This window comes from Octopus bimaculoides, chromosome 11, assembly GCF_046866305.1.
Source record: "Octopus bimaculoides isolate indiv1 chromosome 11, ASM4686630v1, whole genome shotgun sequence".
Classification (NCBI taxonomy): domain Eukaryota; kingdom Metazoa; phylum Mollusca; class Cephalopoda; order Octopoda; family Octopodidae; genus Octopus; species Octopus bimaculoides.
In genome coordinates, this window is record NC_142938.1 from 10,314,011 (window position 1) to 10,333,044 (window position 19,034).

The 19,034-nt window shown below is 37.9% G+C and overlaps 1 protein-coding gene across 1 annotated transcript in view; it reads right to left on the bottom strand.

Moving 5' to 3' along the window:
• The window catches only part of LOC106870485 (leucine-rich PPR motif-containing protein, mitochondrial), a 38,456-nt gene extending 19,786 nt beyond the window's left edge, over window positions 1-18,670 (bottom strand). Inside the window, exons 1-17 of the mRNA XM_089359465.1 lie at window positions 18,449-18,670; window positions 15,577-15,749; window positions 14,260-14,382; window positions 13,836-13,957; window positions 12,676-12,734; window positions 11,568-11,654; window positions 10,325-10,363; window positions 9,635-9,722; window positions 8,222-8,326; window positions 6,688-6,879; window positions 6,245-6,350; window positions 5,687-5,724; window positions 4,379-4,448; window positions 3,599-3,732; window positions 2,594-2,681; window positions 1,874-1,968; window positions 831-965 (exon numbers count right to left, since the gene is read on the bottom strand). Of these exons, the coding sequence (XP_089215591.1) occupies window positions 831-965; window positions 1,874-1,968; window positions 2,594-2,681; window positions 3,599-3,732; window positions 4,379-4,448; window positions 5,687-5,724; window positions 6,245-6,350; window positions 6,688-6,879; window positions 8,222-8,326; window positions 9,635-9,722; window positions 10,325-10,363; window positions 11,568-11,654; window positions 12,676-12,734; window positions 13,836-13,957; window positions 14,260-14,382; window positions 15,577-15,749; window positions 18,449-18,588 (1,794 nt within the window). The 5' untranslated portion in view covers window positions 18,589-18,670. The remainder of the gene's footprint in view (window positions 1-830; window positions 966-1,873; window positions 1,969-2,593; window positions 2,682-3,598; window positions 3,733-4,378; window positions 4,449-5,686; window positions 5,725-6,244; window positions 6,351-6,687; window positions 6,880-8,221; window positions 8,327-9,634; window positions 9,723-10,324; window positions 10,364-11,567; window positions 11,655-12,675; window positions 12,735-13,835; window positions 13,958-14,259; window positions 14,383-15,576; window positions 15,750-18,448) is intronic.
• Window positions 18,671-19,034: the final 364 nt, after the last annotated feature.

A 19,034-nucleotide genomic window follows, 5' to 3' on the forward strand; every position in this document is an offset into this window, starting at 1 on the left:
GCGAAATACGGCAATAGTAAAATTCTTTCTACTATGGCACACAACCTGAAATTAGGTGGAATGTGAGAGGCTAGTTGATTACATCAACCCCGGTGCTCAACTCGTAGATATTTCATTGGCACTGGAAGGATGGAAAGTAAAGTTGACGTTAGCGGAATTTGAAGTCAGATAACCGATAAAAATGAAAGAAAGCATTTTGTCCGGGCAAAGTCAACCTTGGTGGAATTTGAACTCAGAACATAAAAAGCTGGAGTGAAAACCACTAAGCATTTTGTCTGACATGCTAAGGATTCTGCCAGATTACAGCCTTAATGATGGCTTCAAAGTCTGGCACAAGGCCAGCAATTTTAGGAGGAGGGGGTTAGCCAATTACATCACCCCTAGTACGTGGCTGGTACTTAATTTCGTCAATCCTGGAGAGATGAAAGGTGAAGTTGACCCTGAGATGATTTGAATCTAGAACCTAATGCACCAGAACAATGCTGCAAAGCATTTCCCCCCAATGCTCTAATGATTCTGCCAGCTAGCTGCCTTTTTTGATGGGATTTAAGGAGTCAATACCATTAACCCCAGTACTTGACTGTCACTTTTTAAAAATTTTTTATCAGCCCTAGAGAAATAAAAGGCCAAGTTGATTTGAACAGAATGTAAAACACTGCAAGAAGACATTCAAGGTTCTAGAGAAACTTGTTAATGGCTGTCTCCTTCCTCTTTGAGATATCAGAAGTGAATGTGACATAGCCCAGAAGTTGGCAGGGGCAGAGGAGTTGCTCCTCTTACAAATGGGATGCACTGTAGGTAAATGGCAGGAAGAATGGGATATAACATACCTGTAACTTCATTTCATTAAGAATTGCTTCCAGAGACTTCCAGTCTTTCATTCTAATCACCATTACTATCCAACTGTTGATCATTTCAGTCAGGGGTTTCACGGGTGCCATCATTTCCTTGCACAATCTTAAAATCTGAGAGGTAAAAAAGAGAGAAAAATGAAAGGTAACAAAGGAGACTACGTTGGTAAAAAGGCAATGATGAGACCAACAAAAGTGATGTCGATGATAATGGTAGTAGTGCTTGATGACTATGGCAGTGTTTTTTGTCTTTCGTTTTTGACTAAATGTTATGTCCGGCATTATGATGACGTATTCCGTCATCTCTGCAGGACAGGCCCGAACAGCATACCTCACTGACTGACATTACTGACCGTGTCAGTCCACTATTTATTAGTAGTGATCCAGCCCACTTCCCACCTGGGGGCGTCTGCCACAACACTAAATAAAATCAAAATGCTGTGGTGTGTGAATGTCTTTCCCACAATCTAAACATCAATATTCTCATCCTGGCATAGGGTTTCAAGCCCTTTCCTTGCCAGTTCCTCCCGCTGATGGATGAGGGCTTCACTTTTTATTCTTTCAATCATCTCGGCTTTCAAACATGTGTGTGTATATGGTTCGGCTCTCTGTCCGTCACGATGACAAGTATTCCAGTTGATTCGATCAACATAACGGCCTGCTCGTGAAATTAACTTGTAAGAGCTGAGTATTCCATAGACACGCATGCCCTTAATATGGTTGTCAGGGAGATTTAGTGTGACGCACGAAATGCAACATGGGTGCCTGTTGCATGACACCAGTATCTGCCATGATGATTTCATTTGCCTTGATGGATCTTCCTTCTCAAGCACAGCATATTGCCAAAGGCCTCAGTCATCTACATAAATATAATGCTCACAATCTGAAGCCAGGTTGATAAGTGCCAATGCATGAACCTCTTGGCCTTAGAGTCACTGTGTAACTTCCACTGATTAACAAAAGAAAAAAAAAAGCATGCATTTTATATAAATATTTTAGATAATATATATGCGTCTACATACCTTCAGAAAAGACTTCCAGTCAGCAGTTTTTTTGAACTGGTAAAGTGCATATGGTTTAATTGCACCAATAACTGGGATAAATGTTTTATTCTCAACTAAACAGGTAAAAGGAAATAAATTATAAAAATTTAGATTTCTTAACTTTATCAGTTGAGAAACATTTAGTGATCAGAAATATGATGGAATCTTTTGACACTCTAAAATATTTACTACCACTATAACTTTTGAAGTTATGTCTGACCCATGCGCGCATGGAAAATGAATATTAAAGGAGGATGATGATGATGTATGTATGAGTGTGTGTGTGAATATAATGTATGTATGTATGTATGTATGTGAGGACATATGGCTTAGTGGTTAGGGTGTTGCACTCACAATTGCATGATCATGGTTTCAATTCCTAGACCACGTGGTGCATTGCGTACAGCACATACATTTGATCACTATAAACAAATCATTTGTGCAGGCTTTGGTAAGAAAGCTACTTACCACACAGCCACTCCTGCACCAATAATATATACACCCATTGTATATTTTTGAATGTTTTCTTCTTTGTTTTAGCCTATCTCAATATTTCAATGTAATATCTCTGTCTCAAAGAATGAATGATTTTTTTTTCATATTTACTGAGCCCTCGGCTAAAATCACTTTACAAAACAGAAATTTCTTCATTATATATTTGTTATTAATATGTACACAAAGATGATAAAACATACTAACCAAATGCAATAGCTGTTTCAAAAGTGGTGTGTTCCAGTAAATACGAGAAATAGTAGCAGTTGAAGTCACTGTCGGTGATTCCCATCTCCTAAGCAACAGAAACAGAGACAAATAGCAGAAAAGGTCATGCATAACTGAGTTTACAGCTAAAAATATTGAGTCCCTAAGTAGAAACTGAAAGGAAAGCTCCTAGCAAAGCAGTAAGTTTCAAAAACCTTTATACAGAGTGTCCCAAAAGTCACTGATGGGTTTCAATTTTTAATAACTTCCTTAATTTTACAAATTAATGCATGAAATTTTGATACAATATAAAGGACATAATGGAAATTAACATGCACAAGTCAAATTTTGCAACACCACTACATCATATATGAAATATGACATCGCTTAAATGGTAGCCATTTTTGCCTCGCACACCCATGCTCTTTCCAAAATGTTCACCCTAACGCCCTTAAGATTTCATAACACCTCTGATTTCTTTATTGATGTCCTCCTTCAGTCGCACCAGGGTCTCTGGTTTGCTGACGTAAACCCTCTTTCAAGAATCCTCACAAGAAAAAATCCAGGCTAGTCAAGTCTGGGGAACATGAAGGCCATTCAAAGTAGACCTCACACATGGTTCCAGCAAGATGGGGAAACTGCTCATTCCGCAAGAGAAAACAATGCAGTTGCTATGACAGTGCTTTGGAGAGAGAATAATCTCCCGCTACAGCAATGTCAACTGGCCTTCGCGTTCCCCAGACTTGACTAGCCTTTCCTAACGTCAACTACTCTGAAAGTGTAGTGGGTGCTTTTTACGTGTCACCGGCATGGAAGCCAATCACTGAATAAAGTAGCAAAGCTGAACAATTTACCCTTAGTTTCTTTTAACAGACGGTGGTTGTTTGTTTTTTTAATGGACTATTTTGAAAAAAATATAAATGCACACCAACAACACAGGACTATGGGTGAATCCAAATTCAAAACTGGCATGAAATTGGAGAAAGGAACAGAACCAATAATTACATTAAATGTCTGTTGCATTTCATCAACTGTGAGTCCAAGCTGGACCATTCCAGGAATAACGTATTCGTGCATCACGGCTGTATCTTTTTCATTTTGAAACATATCCAACATCAATTTGAAAGCTTTTAAGAAACCTGAAAATACAAACGGAAAATAGTTCAGATAATTAAATTACAAAAAGAAAAGCATAAGAACCAAAGACAATTACTTTAAATATAAAGGCACCAATTCTACTGAATATTTTGTTTAACCTTCTCGCATTCACATTATTCTGTCACAAGTATATATTATGTATTTACTAAAATATAATTAATTTAGAATAGTAGAAACTCTGCCAGATCAGATTGGAGCCTGGTGCAGCCATCTGGTTCGCCAGTCCTCAGTCAAATCGTCCAACCCATGCTAGCATGGAAAGCGGACGCTAAACAATGATGATGATGATGAACAATGTGATGGGTGTGAGTGTGTATATATATATATATATATATATATATAGATAATCCCCCATGAAAAATGGAGAAAAAAACATCACCGGGAGGGTGTGCTACATGCAAAGTATTAATAAGACACTCAGGGAGGGAAATAAAGGGTGTTTTACATTTCGAGCAAAGCTCTTCTTCAGAAACAGGAGACAGAGGAAAGTCCAAGAGAAAAGGAAGACAGAGAGAAAAAAATCGCCTACAATCTCCATGCATGCATGTATGTATGTATGGATGGATGGATGGATGGTGTAATTAAACATACAACAAAAAACAAATTATGTTTAGCTAAACACCTTACCTTGCTTATTGTTACTTTCTGAAAATTGACAGAACGCTGGCCAAAAGAAGTGTTTCCTCACTGGGATATTCTGTGTAGAAAAAGGAAAAAAACATATATAGGAAACATATCTAGAGGTGTCCTCATACTGGTAGAAAGCATAGAAGCAAATGGATCCCCTAATTCATGGAAATGACTCCCTTGTTCTTTTTATCAGGAATTTATGTCCTTAATGATCATGGTTGTGTGGAAAGAAGTTTGCTTTCCAAACACATGGATTCAGGCTCAGTCCTATTGCATGGTACATGGGGCATGTTTATTCTCTTATAGCCTTGGACTGACCAAAACCTTGTCAGTGGATCTGATTAATAGAAACTGAAAAAAGGCGGCGAGCTGGCAGAAACGTTATCACGCCGGGCGAAATGCTTAGCGGTATTTCATCTGCCGTTACGTTCTGAGTTCAAATTCCGCAGAGGTCGACTTTGCCTTTCATCCTTTTGGGGTTGATAAATTAAGTACCAGTTACGCACTGGGGTCGATGTAATTGACTTAATCCCTTTGTCTGTCCTTGTTTGTCCCCTTGTGGGCAATAAAGAAATAAGAAACTGAAAAAAGCCTCTTGTAAGAGTGTGTGTGCATATATGATAAAATGAATATATGCAAATTATAAAACTAATACAGTTTCTACTTTGCGGATTTTCACCTATTGAGGTTTGAGGGGGGTTTTGGAATGTAGCACCCATGATAGTCGAAGGATTACTAGCCCCCCTCCCATCTGGCTCCTGTGCCGGTGGCATGTAAAAAGCACCCACTACACTCTCGGAGTGGTTAGCGTTAGGAAGGGCATCCAGCTGTAGAAACCTTGCCAGATCAGATTGGAGCCTGGTGCAGTTTTCTGGCTTACTAGTCCTCAGTCAAACCATCCAACCCATGCCAGCAAAGAAAGTAGGTGTTGAATGATGATGATGATATATATATATATATACGACAGGCTTCTTTTTATCTCCATCAACCAAATCCACTCACAGGACCTTGGTCAGCCCAAAGCCATAAAGTAGAACACACCTGTCCACGTTGCCATGCAGTAGGACTGAACCCGGGAAGAAAACTTCCCAATACACAGCCAATTCCTGCACCTATCCACAGCCACTCCTGGACTTATAAAAAATTATTTTACTAACTCCTTCTAAATTCTTCAGTATTTAACAAAAGAATTTAAGTAAAGATTTCATTAGAAAAAATGGTCACAAAAGGATTAATATGAAACACTTATAAGGTACTAAAGATGCAGGTTATAAAAAAAAAAATAAAGAAATGCTTTTCACTTACCTCAGCTGCCATTCTACTGATTAACTCCAAAGCAAAATCTAGAGATAAAATAAAAATAAACAATGTACTTCAGTTCTATATTTAAGAGATGATGAATTATGTACATTATTTACATTTGACAGATATTTACATTTGACAGCAAAGTCGACCTCGGCGGAATTTGAATTCAGAACATAACGGCAGACGAAATACCGCTAGGCATTTCACCCAGCATGCTAACGTTTCTGCCAGCTCGTCGCCTTTAAAAATCTTAATACATTTTTAATAGGGATGTAAAATATGAACCATATAAAAGTTATGAGCCTCTAACTTTAGGCTCAAGCATACATTAAAGTTGTTCTAAGTACACGAGAGAGAGAGACAGATAGACAGACAGAGAGAAAGTATGTGAGTGTGTGGAGAGACATGTGCAAAAGTTTTCTGAAAGACACTACAACTATTTGTACAAAACTGAAGTAGGAACAATACAGGATGACATGTAGCTGAGTGAAGAGTCTGCATTTTCAACACTTACTTTCCTTACTGTAAACATATATTCAATAATAACTCAGTCCTCACCTGTCTTATTGTAAATATATGCCATCTGTGTGGGGAAACACAGATCGTCCTTGTTCCAGCCTTCGTTTCTCATCCTGTTCACATACTCACACAGTTTGTCCACTGACTGAAATATAAAACAAAGTTGAGTGAGAGCGACTGCTCATAGAGGGGCTTGCCAGTTGTAGAGAGAGTGAGTGCAACTGGTCATAGAGCAAGTGTCTTCTTGTAAAGTGAATGACTGCTTGTGGAGTGAGAGGGTGACCAGTTGTACAGTGAGAAAGTGACTGGCTGTAGAGTGAAAGGGTGACTGGTTGTAGAGTGCAGATTGACCAGTTGTAGAACGAGAGGGTGGTTGCTTGTAGAGTGAGAGGGTGACTGGTTATAGAGTGAGAAAGTGACTGGCTGTAGAGTGAAAGGGTGACTGGTTGAAGAGTGACAGAAACAAGAAAGGTTATACGTACCACCTCACTTTTCACAAGAGCACGAATGAAGAAACGGCCAAGTTGTAACTCATTGTCATCCTTTTGGAGTGGTTTGGGCATCACAGTGAAAACTTCAAAAGCTATTTGGTCATGGCCAAAACAGATCAATTGGTTAATCCAAGAAATAGCATCTTGGTTCCAGCTTCGGAATGATGAAAGTTTTGGTATAAGCTTAACAAAAAATAAAAAAATAAGGCGTTAGGAAGGGCATCCAGCAGTAGAAACTCTGCCAAATCAGATTGGAGCCTGGTGTAGCCATCTGGTTTCACCAGTCCTCAGTCAAATCGTCCAACCCATGATAGCATGGAAAGCGGACGTTAAATGACGACGATGATGATGAGGAAACACTAAGAACGTCAATTAAAATAAACTTAAAACAATATTCTTCATCAATTATTATAACTGAAAGTGGTATTCAAGGCTGCAAGAGGGAGGTAACTCCCAAACAGTACTAACAAGTGAATACAGCCATTCAATAGAGACCACCACAATTCAGTTAGGCTTTGATTGGCCTGAGGCTATAGAAGACACTTGTCCTAGATGCCATGAAGTGGGACTGAACCTGAAACAATGTAGTTGGGAAGCAAACGTCTCAACCACACAGCCATGCCTGGAGACAATATGTCAGAAAAAGAAGACTAGGGTCTCTGTTCATATTGACCACACTTCTTCACATGTACACACAGGTCAAGGAAAAAGGTTTCGTGGAAGACTGGTAGTTGCCCATACACTCTAGCGTCCCTTCTTCATGCCATTTGAAGTTTATCCAAGGGAAAGACTTGGGCCAATGTTGACTTGCACGCGACTGGCAGTGCAGTGCTTCTGTCAGAATACAAAGAGCCAAAACACATACCAGGAAGCAACCTTCTCATCCTTCTAACAACTCCACAAATCCACTGCTCTGGATTGATACTTTTTCCTTATTGACTCTAAAAGGATGAAATGCCAAGTTGATTTTGGCAGAATTTGAACTCAGGTTGCAGAGATTTGGAAACAATACTACAAAGCATTCTAACCAATGCTCTACTGACCCTGCCACTATACCAATGAGTTTGTTCTGGTACCATATCACCATAATTTTTATTTTCTTTTTCTTCACAGCTACTCCCACCTATCATTATATAAAGCAGGGTAGCCATATGTCTCCTCTAAAACAAGTAAACTGTGCTTGTCCCCCTACCATACGTTAGTCCCTCAGTACTTGACAGAAAGCTGCTTCCATCCTCTCAAATACTCCCACCACTTAGTCAAGGGAACAGTTTCCTGTTTTCCTTCTCACTTGTGCTAGCGGCAAGTAAAAAGAACCTAATACAAACTGTAAAGTATCCGACCATGGAAACCATGCAAGTATGGAAAACAAACTGATGATGATGATGATGATGATGATGATGATGAGAGAAGATGATGACAATGATGACAAGATAGTTATTAGTGAAATGCCAGGATGGTTATTGCTGGAACACCTATAAAAAAAAATGGAACCTCAACACATTGGTACATAGGTGTAACTGACCTTTGATGCCATTTCTTGCTGATTGTGTTGAGCCATTTCAAAGACTAACTTCAGAAGGACAAAAGGACGGACAAGAATTCCATCATTCTCAGCTTCTTGCAGAAGCTAAAAAACATAACAGAAATATTTCATAACACAAAAATTGAAATATTGGATGATTATTACAATTATCATAAAACAATGTTGGAAAAATTTTTTTTTAAATTAAAAGGAAGAGAAATCACAATTATTAAGTGGATCATTAGAGGGCCAGGTGAAATGTGCGCTATTTCGTTGTGAGACCCTAAAAGAGGTCTGCAACTAAATATCACATAGCATTTGGTCCAATGCTCCACTGATCCTGACAATCTATCAAATACAGAATAATAATAATCCTTTCTACTATAGCAGTGGTTCTCAACTAGGGTTCATGTAAGATTTGGTGGGTGGGGGGCTGTACAATAAAATGGTAAATTGGGGATCCACAATAATATTTTAAGGGCCCCTGAAAAAAATTTGCTTTAGATGCATGCATTAGTATGTATTGCAAGAAACAAGATTTCTTTCTCTGACATTTTACAAAGTTCAACCTACACAAGTTAAAATGTTAAAAAATAAAATAGGAAATTTCAAAGTCTTTAAACATCGAATGGCTAGGGAGGTTCACCAGAATAAAATTGTAATCAAAGGGGTCTACAGATGAAAAATGGTTGTAAACTCCTGTACTATAGGCACAAGGCCTGAAATTTCAGAGAATGGGACTAACATTGACTCCAGTGCTCGACTGGTACTTATTTTATCAACACCAAAAGGGATGAAAGGCAAAGTCAACCCTGGCAGAATTTGAACATAGAACGTAAAGATGGACGAAATGCTGATAAGCATTGTGCCCAGTGTGTTAATGGTTCTGCCAGCTCACTGCTTTATGATTATCATTATTATTATTAATAATAATAATAATAATAATAATATTTTAAAAAGGATTGACGTAACTCTTCACAAAGGTAAACAGTCAAGTCGAAGAGTGCGATTCGGTTGTAAGATATTTTATTAGTTGAACGATATTTCAACAGAATGTCTGTCTTTGTCAAGTTCAAAATAAGAAGTGATAAAAATTCAAAATTACAGAAATTTAAATGTAAAGTATGAACGAGAGCAACCAGCGTCCAGATGTTGATGGAGGTGCTAGATTCTCATGTTCGAAAATAGAAGGACACAGATTGTGTCGTATAGCCAGCTGGAGACGATGTCTCCTGGGGCTAAATTACAGCAACATTAGTCCTAAACCAGGACTGCCTTGTTATGTTGGCAAACAATTTTTTACTACAATAATAGGTTAGATAGGATGCTCTTTCACTTAATAACAATAATAATAATAATAATAATAATAATAAAATGAAATTAAAAAAAGATCAAATTATAGAATAGTCTTACTTTCTCAACATGTTCTCCTTGGCCTTGTTCAATGTAACCACAAGCAAGAGCAACGTAGGTATCACAACTTGGTTCCAATCCAGCAGTTCTGAAGATTAAAAAGATGAAGATAAGTTGTCACATAATATATATATATATATATATATATATACACCAATTTAAGGTGGCAGAATCGTTAGTACCCTGGGCTAATGGCGTCGATTAGCTCGACTAAAAAGGCGGTGCTCCAGCATGGCCACAGTCAAATGACTGAAACAAGTAAAAGAGTATTAGACCTAACACCACTATTGCCAGCCACACTACAACCACTGCCACAACTACCACCACTACTGTTATCTTAATAATCATAGCCTTCACACAATTACTATCACTATTACCACTCTACTACCACAACCCCCACTGCAACTATCATCATCACCACCAGTGCTACAACCATCACAATCAACAACAAACTACTACCAGCCTATAGTCCTCACAACCACCACAATAATCATTATAACTCCTACCACCCAACTACCACGACTATGATCACCACCACTGCCACCATCGTTACCACCTCTACCATCAACACCAAACTGACTTTTAAACTAAAGCCATCACAATTGCTACCATCCTACCACCGTCAGCACTATTACCCACACCAGCAACAATTATAAAAGTAAATGAAAATAATAAAAGGGTTCAACTTACTTCATGACATTCAAAATTTCTTTGGCACTTTCAGGATCCCTGGATGGAGAGAAATAAAAGAGGAGACATGAAGAAAAGCATAGGCTCTGAACATGCAAACCATTCCAACTCTATTTAGCTCAGATTTTACTCAGGCATAATCACATCTTGTGTATGATTTGAGAGAGATTTGGCTGCCGTTTCTTATTTCTTTACTGCCCACAAGGAGCTAAACATAGAAGGGGACAAACAAGGACAGACAAAGGGATTAAGTCGATTACATCGACCCCCCCCCCCCCCCAGTGCGTAACTGGTACTTAATTTATTGACCCTGAAAGGATGAAAGGCAAAGTCGACCTTGGCGGAATTTGAACTCAGAACGTAGTGGCTGATGAAATACCTGCTGTTTCTAGCAGGTCGAGTATCCAGGTAGAGTTTCCTCATGTAGCATCAGCACAAGAGAGAGAGTATCCTACTGACAGACATTCAACTGTCATCATCATCATCATCACCACCATCACTTAACATCCATTTTCCATGTTGGTGGAGAGCTATACCACATTCCATTTGTCTGTCTTGGCATGATCTCTATGGCTAGACAGCCTTCTTAACACCAACACACACCAGCAATATTTAACCCTTTTGATACCAACCCGGCTGAAACCGCCTCTGGCTCTCTAGTACAAATGTCATGTTTTCAAAAGTTCTGAGTTAAAATCTTCCACCAAACCTTAGTTATCATTAAGCTATGGTTAGGAACATAAATTGTGACTAAGTTATTTTACTAAATTCTTTGTAATATTTAAAATTAATTGAAATTAATTGAAAGAAACAGAATAGAGTAACAAAAGGGTTAGAATATATAATAGAGAAACAATTCTTAACCCTTTTCATTTCAACCCAGCTGAAACCGCCTCTGGCTCTGTAATACAAATGTCTTGTTTTCATAAGTTCTGAATTAAAATCTTCCACTAAACCTTAGTCACAATTTATGTTGCTAACACTAGCTTAATGATAACTAAGTTATTTTACTAAATTCTTTGTTATAATTAAAATTAATTGAAAGCAACACAGAGCATCTCAACAGAAATATGGTAACAAAAGAGTTAAATGTCTGTTTCTCCATCTTTGCATGGGTCAAACAAAATTTATTGAAGCAGATTTTCTGCAACCAGATAGTTTCCCTGTTGCTAATTCTTACATAACAAGCAATAGATATGCAATTCAAAATCTTCCCTCATACAAAAGCACAGTGACAACTTACCCAGCGCGGAAATGTCCAGTGATCAAAGAATTAAATACTTGTTCTCCAATTGGTAAATCAGAACTCTTCATGTGTTCAAGGATTTTACTGTTAATGTGTGAAAGAAAAGGGAATAATTAAAGAAATAAAGCAATTCACTGTGAACAAATACAACAGGTGGGAAAGAAAAATACTAAAATAAATAAAAATATATTCTTCGCTGTCTTAGTGCAGGCTTTTTTTTTATTCACTTTGATCCACAACACATAAAAAATAATATTTCCAATCTGGCCTGCCTTTAAAGAACTTTTCAGACCCTTAGTGGGGCAATGAGCAGGTTCCCAATTCAAATTGAATCTAGTATGATGTAAACATTTACAAATAAGATGATGGATAATGATTGAATCAAAAAAGATCAGCAGTTCTCAACTGTGGCTCCCAGGGTTGCATGCGACCCTCAAACATCCTTCTGGCAGCCCCTGACGGTTTTGCCTCTATAAATATAATAAATTTGTTTTTAATTAACTTGTTTTACTTTCTTTGGTGTAGCCTCCCAAAAGAATCCGGGTTTGGATCTAGCTTGGATATTAAAAAAGTTGAGAGCCACTGGTTAAGATGTAAACAAAATTAATAGCCAAACAAATCGACCCCAGGACTTATTCTTTGTAAGCTTAGTACTTATTCTATCAGTCTCTTTTGCCAAACTGCTAAGTTATGGGGACATAAACACACTGGCATTGGTTGTCAAGTGATAGTGGTGGGGGGGGGGACAAACACAGACACACACACTATATATATATATATATACACATACATACAATGGACTTCTTTCAGTTTCTGTCTACCAGAGCCACTCACAAAGCTATAATAGAAGACACTTGTCCAAGGTGCCACACAGTGGGACTGAACTCAGAACCATGTGGTTGGTAAGCAAGCTACTTACCACACAGCCACTTCTGCACCTAATTTTAACAATATTTTTCATACAATTCCTAGTCGATTTGCTTGACTAAAAGGCGGTGCTCCAGCATGGCCGCAGTCAAATGATTGAAACAAGTAAAAGAGTAACCAGTGCAAAAAGAGAAAGAAAGAGAGAGAGAGAGAGAGAGACTGAGAAAGAAAACCTTACCTGGCACCTTCTATGTCTCCCATTTCACAATATTGTGAAATTAGGTTTTGGTAAGTTACCTTGAACAGAGCAAAAACAGAAGGTCAGTTAAGCAGCAATACAGATATTATTCTGTCACCTTTAACTACAGAATGAAATCAAAAGCAATGCTTGGACTACAAAGCTCCTGTATCCATGGTACAACTAGGTTGAGATAATAGCAGGATTGTCTTATAACAACAACACTATAACATCATTGTTTTAACATCCACTTTTCCAAGTGAGTTTCACATGTGTTCAATGGAATTTACTGAGGCAGATTTTCTATGATTGGATACCCTTCCAGTCACCAACCCTCACCTGCTGGCAAGGAAGGTAACATTTCCCCATGTGAAATAAGGGTCGAGATCTTATCTCCAACAAAATGTTCTATCCCCTAAAATGCAATCTTATATCAAAATCCCGATCATCATTAATCTTTTCTGAATGAAGTCGACTGGTTTGACAGGTCTTCACAGATGTTTGGATACGAAGGACACTGTTTGTACAACAGTGACACTTGTTTACAACTACTAACATGGGATTATTTACATTAGACAGATACGTGTCCTCATCTTGTTGGTTGTTACCACAACATTTCGGTTGATTTACTCTCCAGCCTTCATCAGGTGTCCTCGTAGAATTTTGAACCCAATGCTGGATTCTCATTCCTAAGGTATTTTTTGCTGTTATTATTATTTATTCAAGGCACTGCCTGGAATTGAACTCGGAATCTTGGGTAGCCTGCATTCTTAACCATTATGCTATATGCCTGTGAGCATAATGGTTAAGATCATAGGTTACTAACCCCAAGATTCCGAGGTCAATTCCAGGTAGTGACTTGTATCAGTAAAAAATACCTTAGGAATGAGAACCCAGGGTTGGTTTCAAAATTCCACCAGGACACCTGATGAAGGCTGGGGAGTAAATCAACCGAAATGTTGTGGTTACAACAAACAAGTGAGATATATAAAAATGTTATCTACAATTCTGTAAAAAAAAAAAAAAACTGAATTTCAATAGACAAAGAAAAATATGTAATTGTGAAGCTAAGCTCTTAACCACTCAACCAGGAATCAGTAGTTTTTGTTTTGGGGGTTTATTTTTTTCAGAAATAGTAAGAATAAGAGAAAGAAACATACTCGGTTTGGTTCGATTTGATTTTTTTCCATAACTGCCAAAAATTCACTTGGTTCAAAAGAATGTTTGTTCTGGAGATGGTTCCTCAATATGGCATTATAATGAGTGATGTCAAACTGAAGACCTGTAAATCGAGAAATATAAACCTGTACATAAAGTATTATCCATTCTGAAAAGATGAAAGGCAAAGTCGACCCCGGCAGCATGTGAACTCAAATGTAAAGATAGATGAAATGCCACTAAGCATTTAGCCCAGTGTGCTAAACGGTTCTGCCAGTTCACTGTCTTAATCAAGACGGTAATATGGATGTCAGTGATGATGATGGTGATGGTGATGGTAATGATTAATGGTGACAATGATAATGAAAAATGTAGTGTGACACGATGAGAAGAACTGAACTATAAAATGAAGTGAAATGAATTTACCATAATCTTGGAACTTATCCCAAATTTTCAGGGTAGTCTCTGACCGAAATTTCGGATGTTCATCGAACAAACTGGAACCGAGGGATCGCAGCAGTAACAAGGCTTGAGCTGATGTTACAGTTCCTGTTTCAGACAACAAAATACAATTAAACATTTTGGAGTAATTAACGCACACACATACAAGCAACAATATGATTGATTTCTCACTTGCACAAAAATTACAAATTTTAGGAAATGGAATGACATGGAATGGTCAATCGCATCCACCCCTACCCCAGCCGATGTCTGGTTCTTTATGCAATTGAGGATAAAACACAAAGGTGGCCCCAGTGGGATTTGAACTCAGAGTCTAAAGGATTCTGTCCGATGCGTTACTGATATAATCAATGCATCACCATTAAAACCTAATAACTGTTTCTAATTTAAGGCCATTAACTTTGATGAAAGGGAATTAGATTAAACTGACCCTAGTATTTCACTAGTACTTTATCATATTGACCTCCTGACTGGCCCTCATGTCGGTGGCACGTAAAAGCACCCACTACACTCTTGGAGTGGTTGGCGTTAGGAAGGGCATCCAGCTGTAGAAACTCTGCCAAATTCAGACTGGAGCCTGGTGTAGCCATCTGGTTTCACCAGTCCTCAGTCAAATCGTCCAACCCATGCTAGCATGGAAAGCGGACGTTAAACGATGATGATCCTGAAGGATGGAAAGGAAAGTTGACCGTGACAGGATTTGAACTCAGAATGTAAAGAGCAAGAAGAAATACCATTAAGTACTTTGTTCAATGCTTGCATAAGGCCACAAATTTCAGGAGGGATTAGTTTATCTTATAGAAATCCAACAAAGAACTTTTGTCTGATGCTCCACTGATGCACACTGGAGTCAATGTAATCGACTTAATCCCTTTGTCTGTCCTTGTTTGTCCCCTCTATGTTTAGCCCCTTGTGGGCAATAAAGAAATAAGAATAAGAAGCAGACTTTAAAAAATAAGTACTGGCGTCAATTTGTTTGATTGGACCCTTCAAGGTGGTGACCCAGCATGGCTGCAGACCAAAGGTCAAAAGAAGTAAAAGATAAAATATATGGGAGAATGAAAAGCAAAGTTTCTTCCTGTCTGTAAAAAAGCCCAAATCATTTCCCAGTTTGCTTATCATTGGGTTCCCTTTACTAGTTGGATGTTTCAGGAAAAACTACAAAGAATACACAAGATTGCATAACAGATTTGAGATAATACTGAAATATGGTTCTCTTCCCTGGCAAAAACCAAACACTGAAATAGCATTAGAGAAAGAACAAAATGTCTTGGCATGTACCTGCTTTGTCGATTTCGTTTATAAATTCCCGGACTTGATTGTAAGACACTCGACCAAATCTATAAAGATTAGTCTCAACATTGACCATAATTCGTTCAGAATTATTCCTGCGAGTGGGAACAAAGCCATTATTCATGACAAGGGGAGCAGCTTCAGCCTGGGTGCTCACACACCTATATAACAGAAATATAAGTAAAACAAATATGATTCATGACAATATATAAAACTGGAATATGTATGTGCAAGTGTGGAGATATATATATGTGTCCATGTGTATATACGCACACACCTATAACGAAAATATAACAAATATGATTAATATTTGATGATTTGATGACATGCAAATTCATGAAGTGTTCCATATTTTTCAGACACAGGCATGGCTGTGTGGTAAGAAGCTTGCTTCCCAACCACATGGTTCCAGGTTCAGTCCCACTGCATGGCATCTTGGGTAAGTGCCTTCTACTATAGCCTCAGGCCAACCAAAGCCTTGTGAGACTTAGTCGATGGAAACTGAAAGAAGCCCATCACACATACACACACACACATATATATGTATGTCTGTATCTGTGTGTATGTCCTCCCATCACCACTTGACAGCTGGTGTTGGTGTGTTTATGTCCCTGTAACTTAGCGGTACAGCAAAGAGGCCAATAAAGTAAGTACTAGGTTTAAAAGAATAAGTCCTCGGGTCGATTTGTTCAGCTAAAATACTCTTGAAAGTAGTACTCCAGCATGGCCACAGTGAAATGACTGAAATGAATAAAAGACTATAAAAAGGAATGTGTGTGTGTATATGTGTGTGTGTATATGTGTGTGTGTGTGCGTAGTCCAAAACTTTTAAAAGAAAAAAACACTAAATAAAAAACAACAAACAGCAAAAATGGAAGAAGCCTTTGCTGTTTAAAGTCTACACTCTTCCACAGAAAAGATAGAAGATTATTGGAGAAAGAAGACTGTATGGCAGATGCACAGGAACAACTTGGTGTGGTGAGGGACAAGGACAGTGCTCCTGTGTCCTTGTTTGAACAGATCTTGTTTTTAGTTCTGATGGGTGCCCTCACGCCCTCCTCCAAGATTCAAGAATCTGAACCAAGAGGGGAGCCGGTTTAGTCGCCAACGACCCGAGAGGAACGGGAGTACATGGGATGACAATTCTTTTCGTGATTCGATTCCCCTTCTATCATTTAAGAAGCTCGTGAGAACCATGACTGCCCTACAAACTGTTTTGAATCTTCCTATTGCTATTGTGTCTCATGGTCAGCTTTGATCCAACAGACCTGCGATCAAAAGTCCGACCATCATGTCTTTTTCCTCGGACATAGTGTATCTACAACTACATTATCTAAAATGTCATTTACCTTTTAAGATAGTAGTGCAATTTGAGGAAGATTTGGCTGTTATTTCTAGCATTATGAACAACCACAAATGGGCTCCTGTCAAATGTTTTTCCTTTTTTAAATATACTAAAATATGATTTGAGAGGAGTCAAACGGCTATTTCTAACAAATTGAGAAACCACGTGGATAATCCCCCATCCTTTGTTTTATAATAACGTTATTAGTTTTATTTAAAATCTTAAATGCATGAGAAACCTGCCATGAGACGATAGGAAAGTTCAGATGCATATACGGGGTTGCTCGATCTGCTGGAAATAGCAACCAAATCTCACTCAAACCCGACAGTGTCAAAGAAAAAGAAAAGAAAGAAAGAAGGATATAAAGAAAGAAACGGTCGCATTAAATACATAACGTAGTTCTAGACATTCACAGTAGACGATATGGTTGCGGCTGAATGCTCATTCGGAGTTGACCTGTAGCTAGACAAGAAAATTTGAAAAGGAAGGCACGTCCTTTTTATAAAAAGGAACCGTCTTAAAATGGATATCAGATTTGTTTAGGATTTTTTTTTAAATACTAAATATTATAAAGTAAAGTGTCTGTGTATCATATATATTTTTTATTCCGTCATAAAATCCAAAATGACACAAATAGCGTTAAGAGAATTGTTGTATGAAAAAAAATAACTAATAATTTGACATGGCAAAGAAAGGACATCTTTTTGATCAACCTTGAAAAGATGTAAAATGCGGAGACTGACTAGACTGGAAAGTACGACAGGAAGAGGGGAAAAAAGTAAAAGGTTATAGGGGTCAGATTGTATGTCACGGATTTTAAAAGGGGTTTTAGCATACAGAATAAAACTTAATATGTAATCTATTAATTCATTCTTCTTTAGATGTGGTTCGAAGGTTATGGGAGCTAATAAAATACAAATGAAGAATGAGAAATCATAAAAATCGATTAAGGGCGAAATAAAAATAATTTCCTGTGATAAACGTATTTGTTAATAACAACTATAAAGGGTCATAATTATATTATAATAAGTGCTTTCTCTATCAATAACATTTGCCGGTAAAGAAGCTATTTAGATGCGCACATGCTTTTTATTAATTTTTTTTTTTTACGTGGATAAGAAGCTTGTTTCCAACCACATGGTTCAAGGTTCAGTCCCACTGCGTGGCACCTTGGATAAGTGTCCTCCACAACAGCCTCGGGCCAACCAAAGCCCTGTTGAGTGGATTTGGCAGGCTGAAACTGAAAGAAACCCAACGTGTGTGTGTGTGTATGCTTTTAATACCATCCAACGGACCCTTCTCAATTAACTATCACTAGATGTATATATATAGACGTGTGTGTATATTAAAATCTAAAGTAAATTTACTCGAATGTTATTTAACATTTACTATACAAGCTACTTTTGAATGCGTAAGTGCTTCCTTTTTAAGGGAATCTAGAGTCCCCTCCTAAATTAACAACCCCTACACCTGTAGGTATGTATGTGCACGTGCTCAAATCTCAACTAAGTTTACCTGAACATCACTGGATTTTTGGCAAAACATGTTTGTCCTTTCAAACAGACATTTCTGGTGAGAGGTGACTGTCTGGTGAAATGTGAAGTAAAAGATGGTAAGATTCTGCAGATCCGAGCAGCTCGCACCAACGATGCCATGTTGTAGAAAAGTAGTCGCCCTCTAAATGAAGGGCAATGACATTCACAAACTATATTCCTGTCTTTCAAATGTTCCAGCCGGATTAACTGTATAAACGCTCTATCGGAAATATTTTGGATCTTATTTACCCTTTTATATTTTTTTGAAATAGAAAAAGACGAAATATCTTTATAAGATGAAAATTCGTCAGCCTATTAACCTGATTTTTTAGGAAATAAATAGGGCAGTTTAATACAACCGGTAATACGCCGCACACATGTTTTGCGTTATTATTTACGTTTCTTTACGTTTTAAGTTCAAATCACACTACAGTCAATTTAGTTGGCTTTCGGCCTTCGGAATAAGAAGATAATGTAAAATAACTAGTCGAGAACTAGGGTCGATTTAATCACAACAAAAATTGGGATTTGTGCGACTACAGTGAACGCTTAAGAAAAAAAAAAAA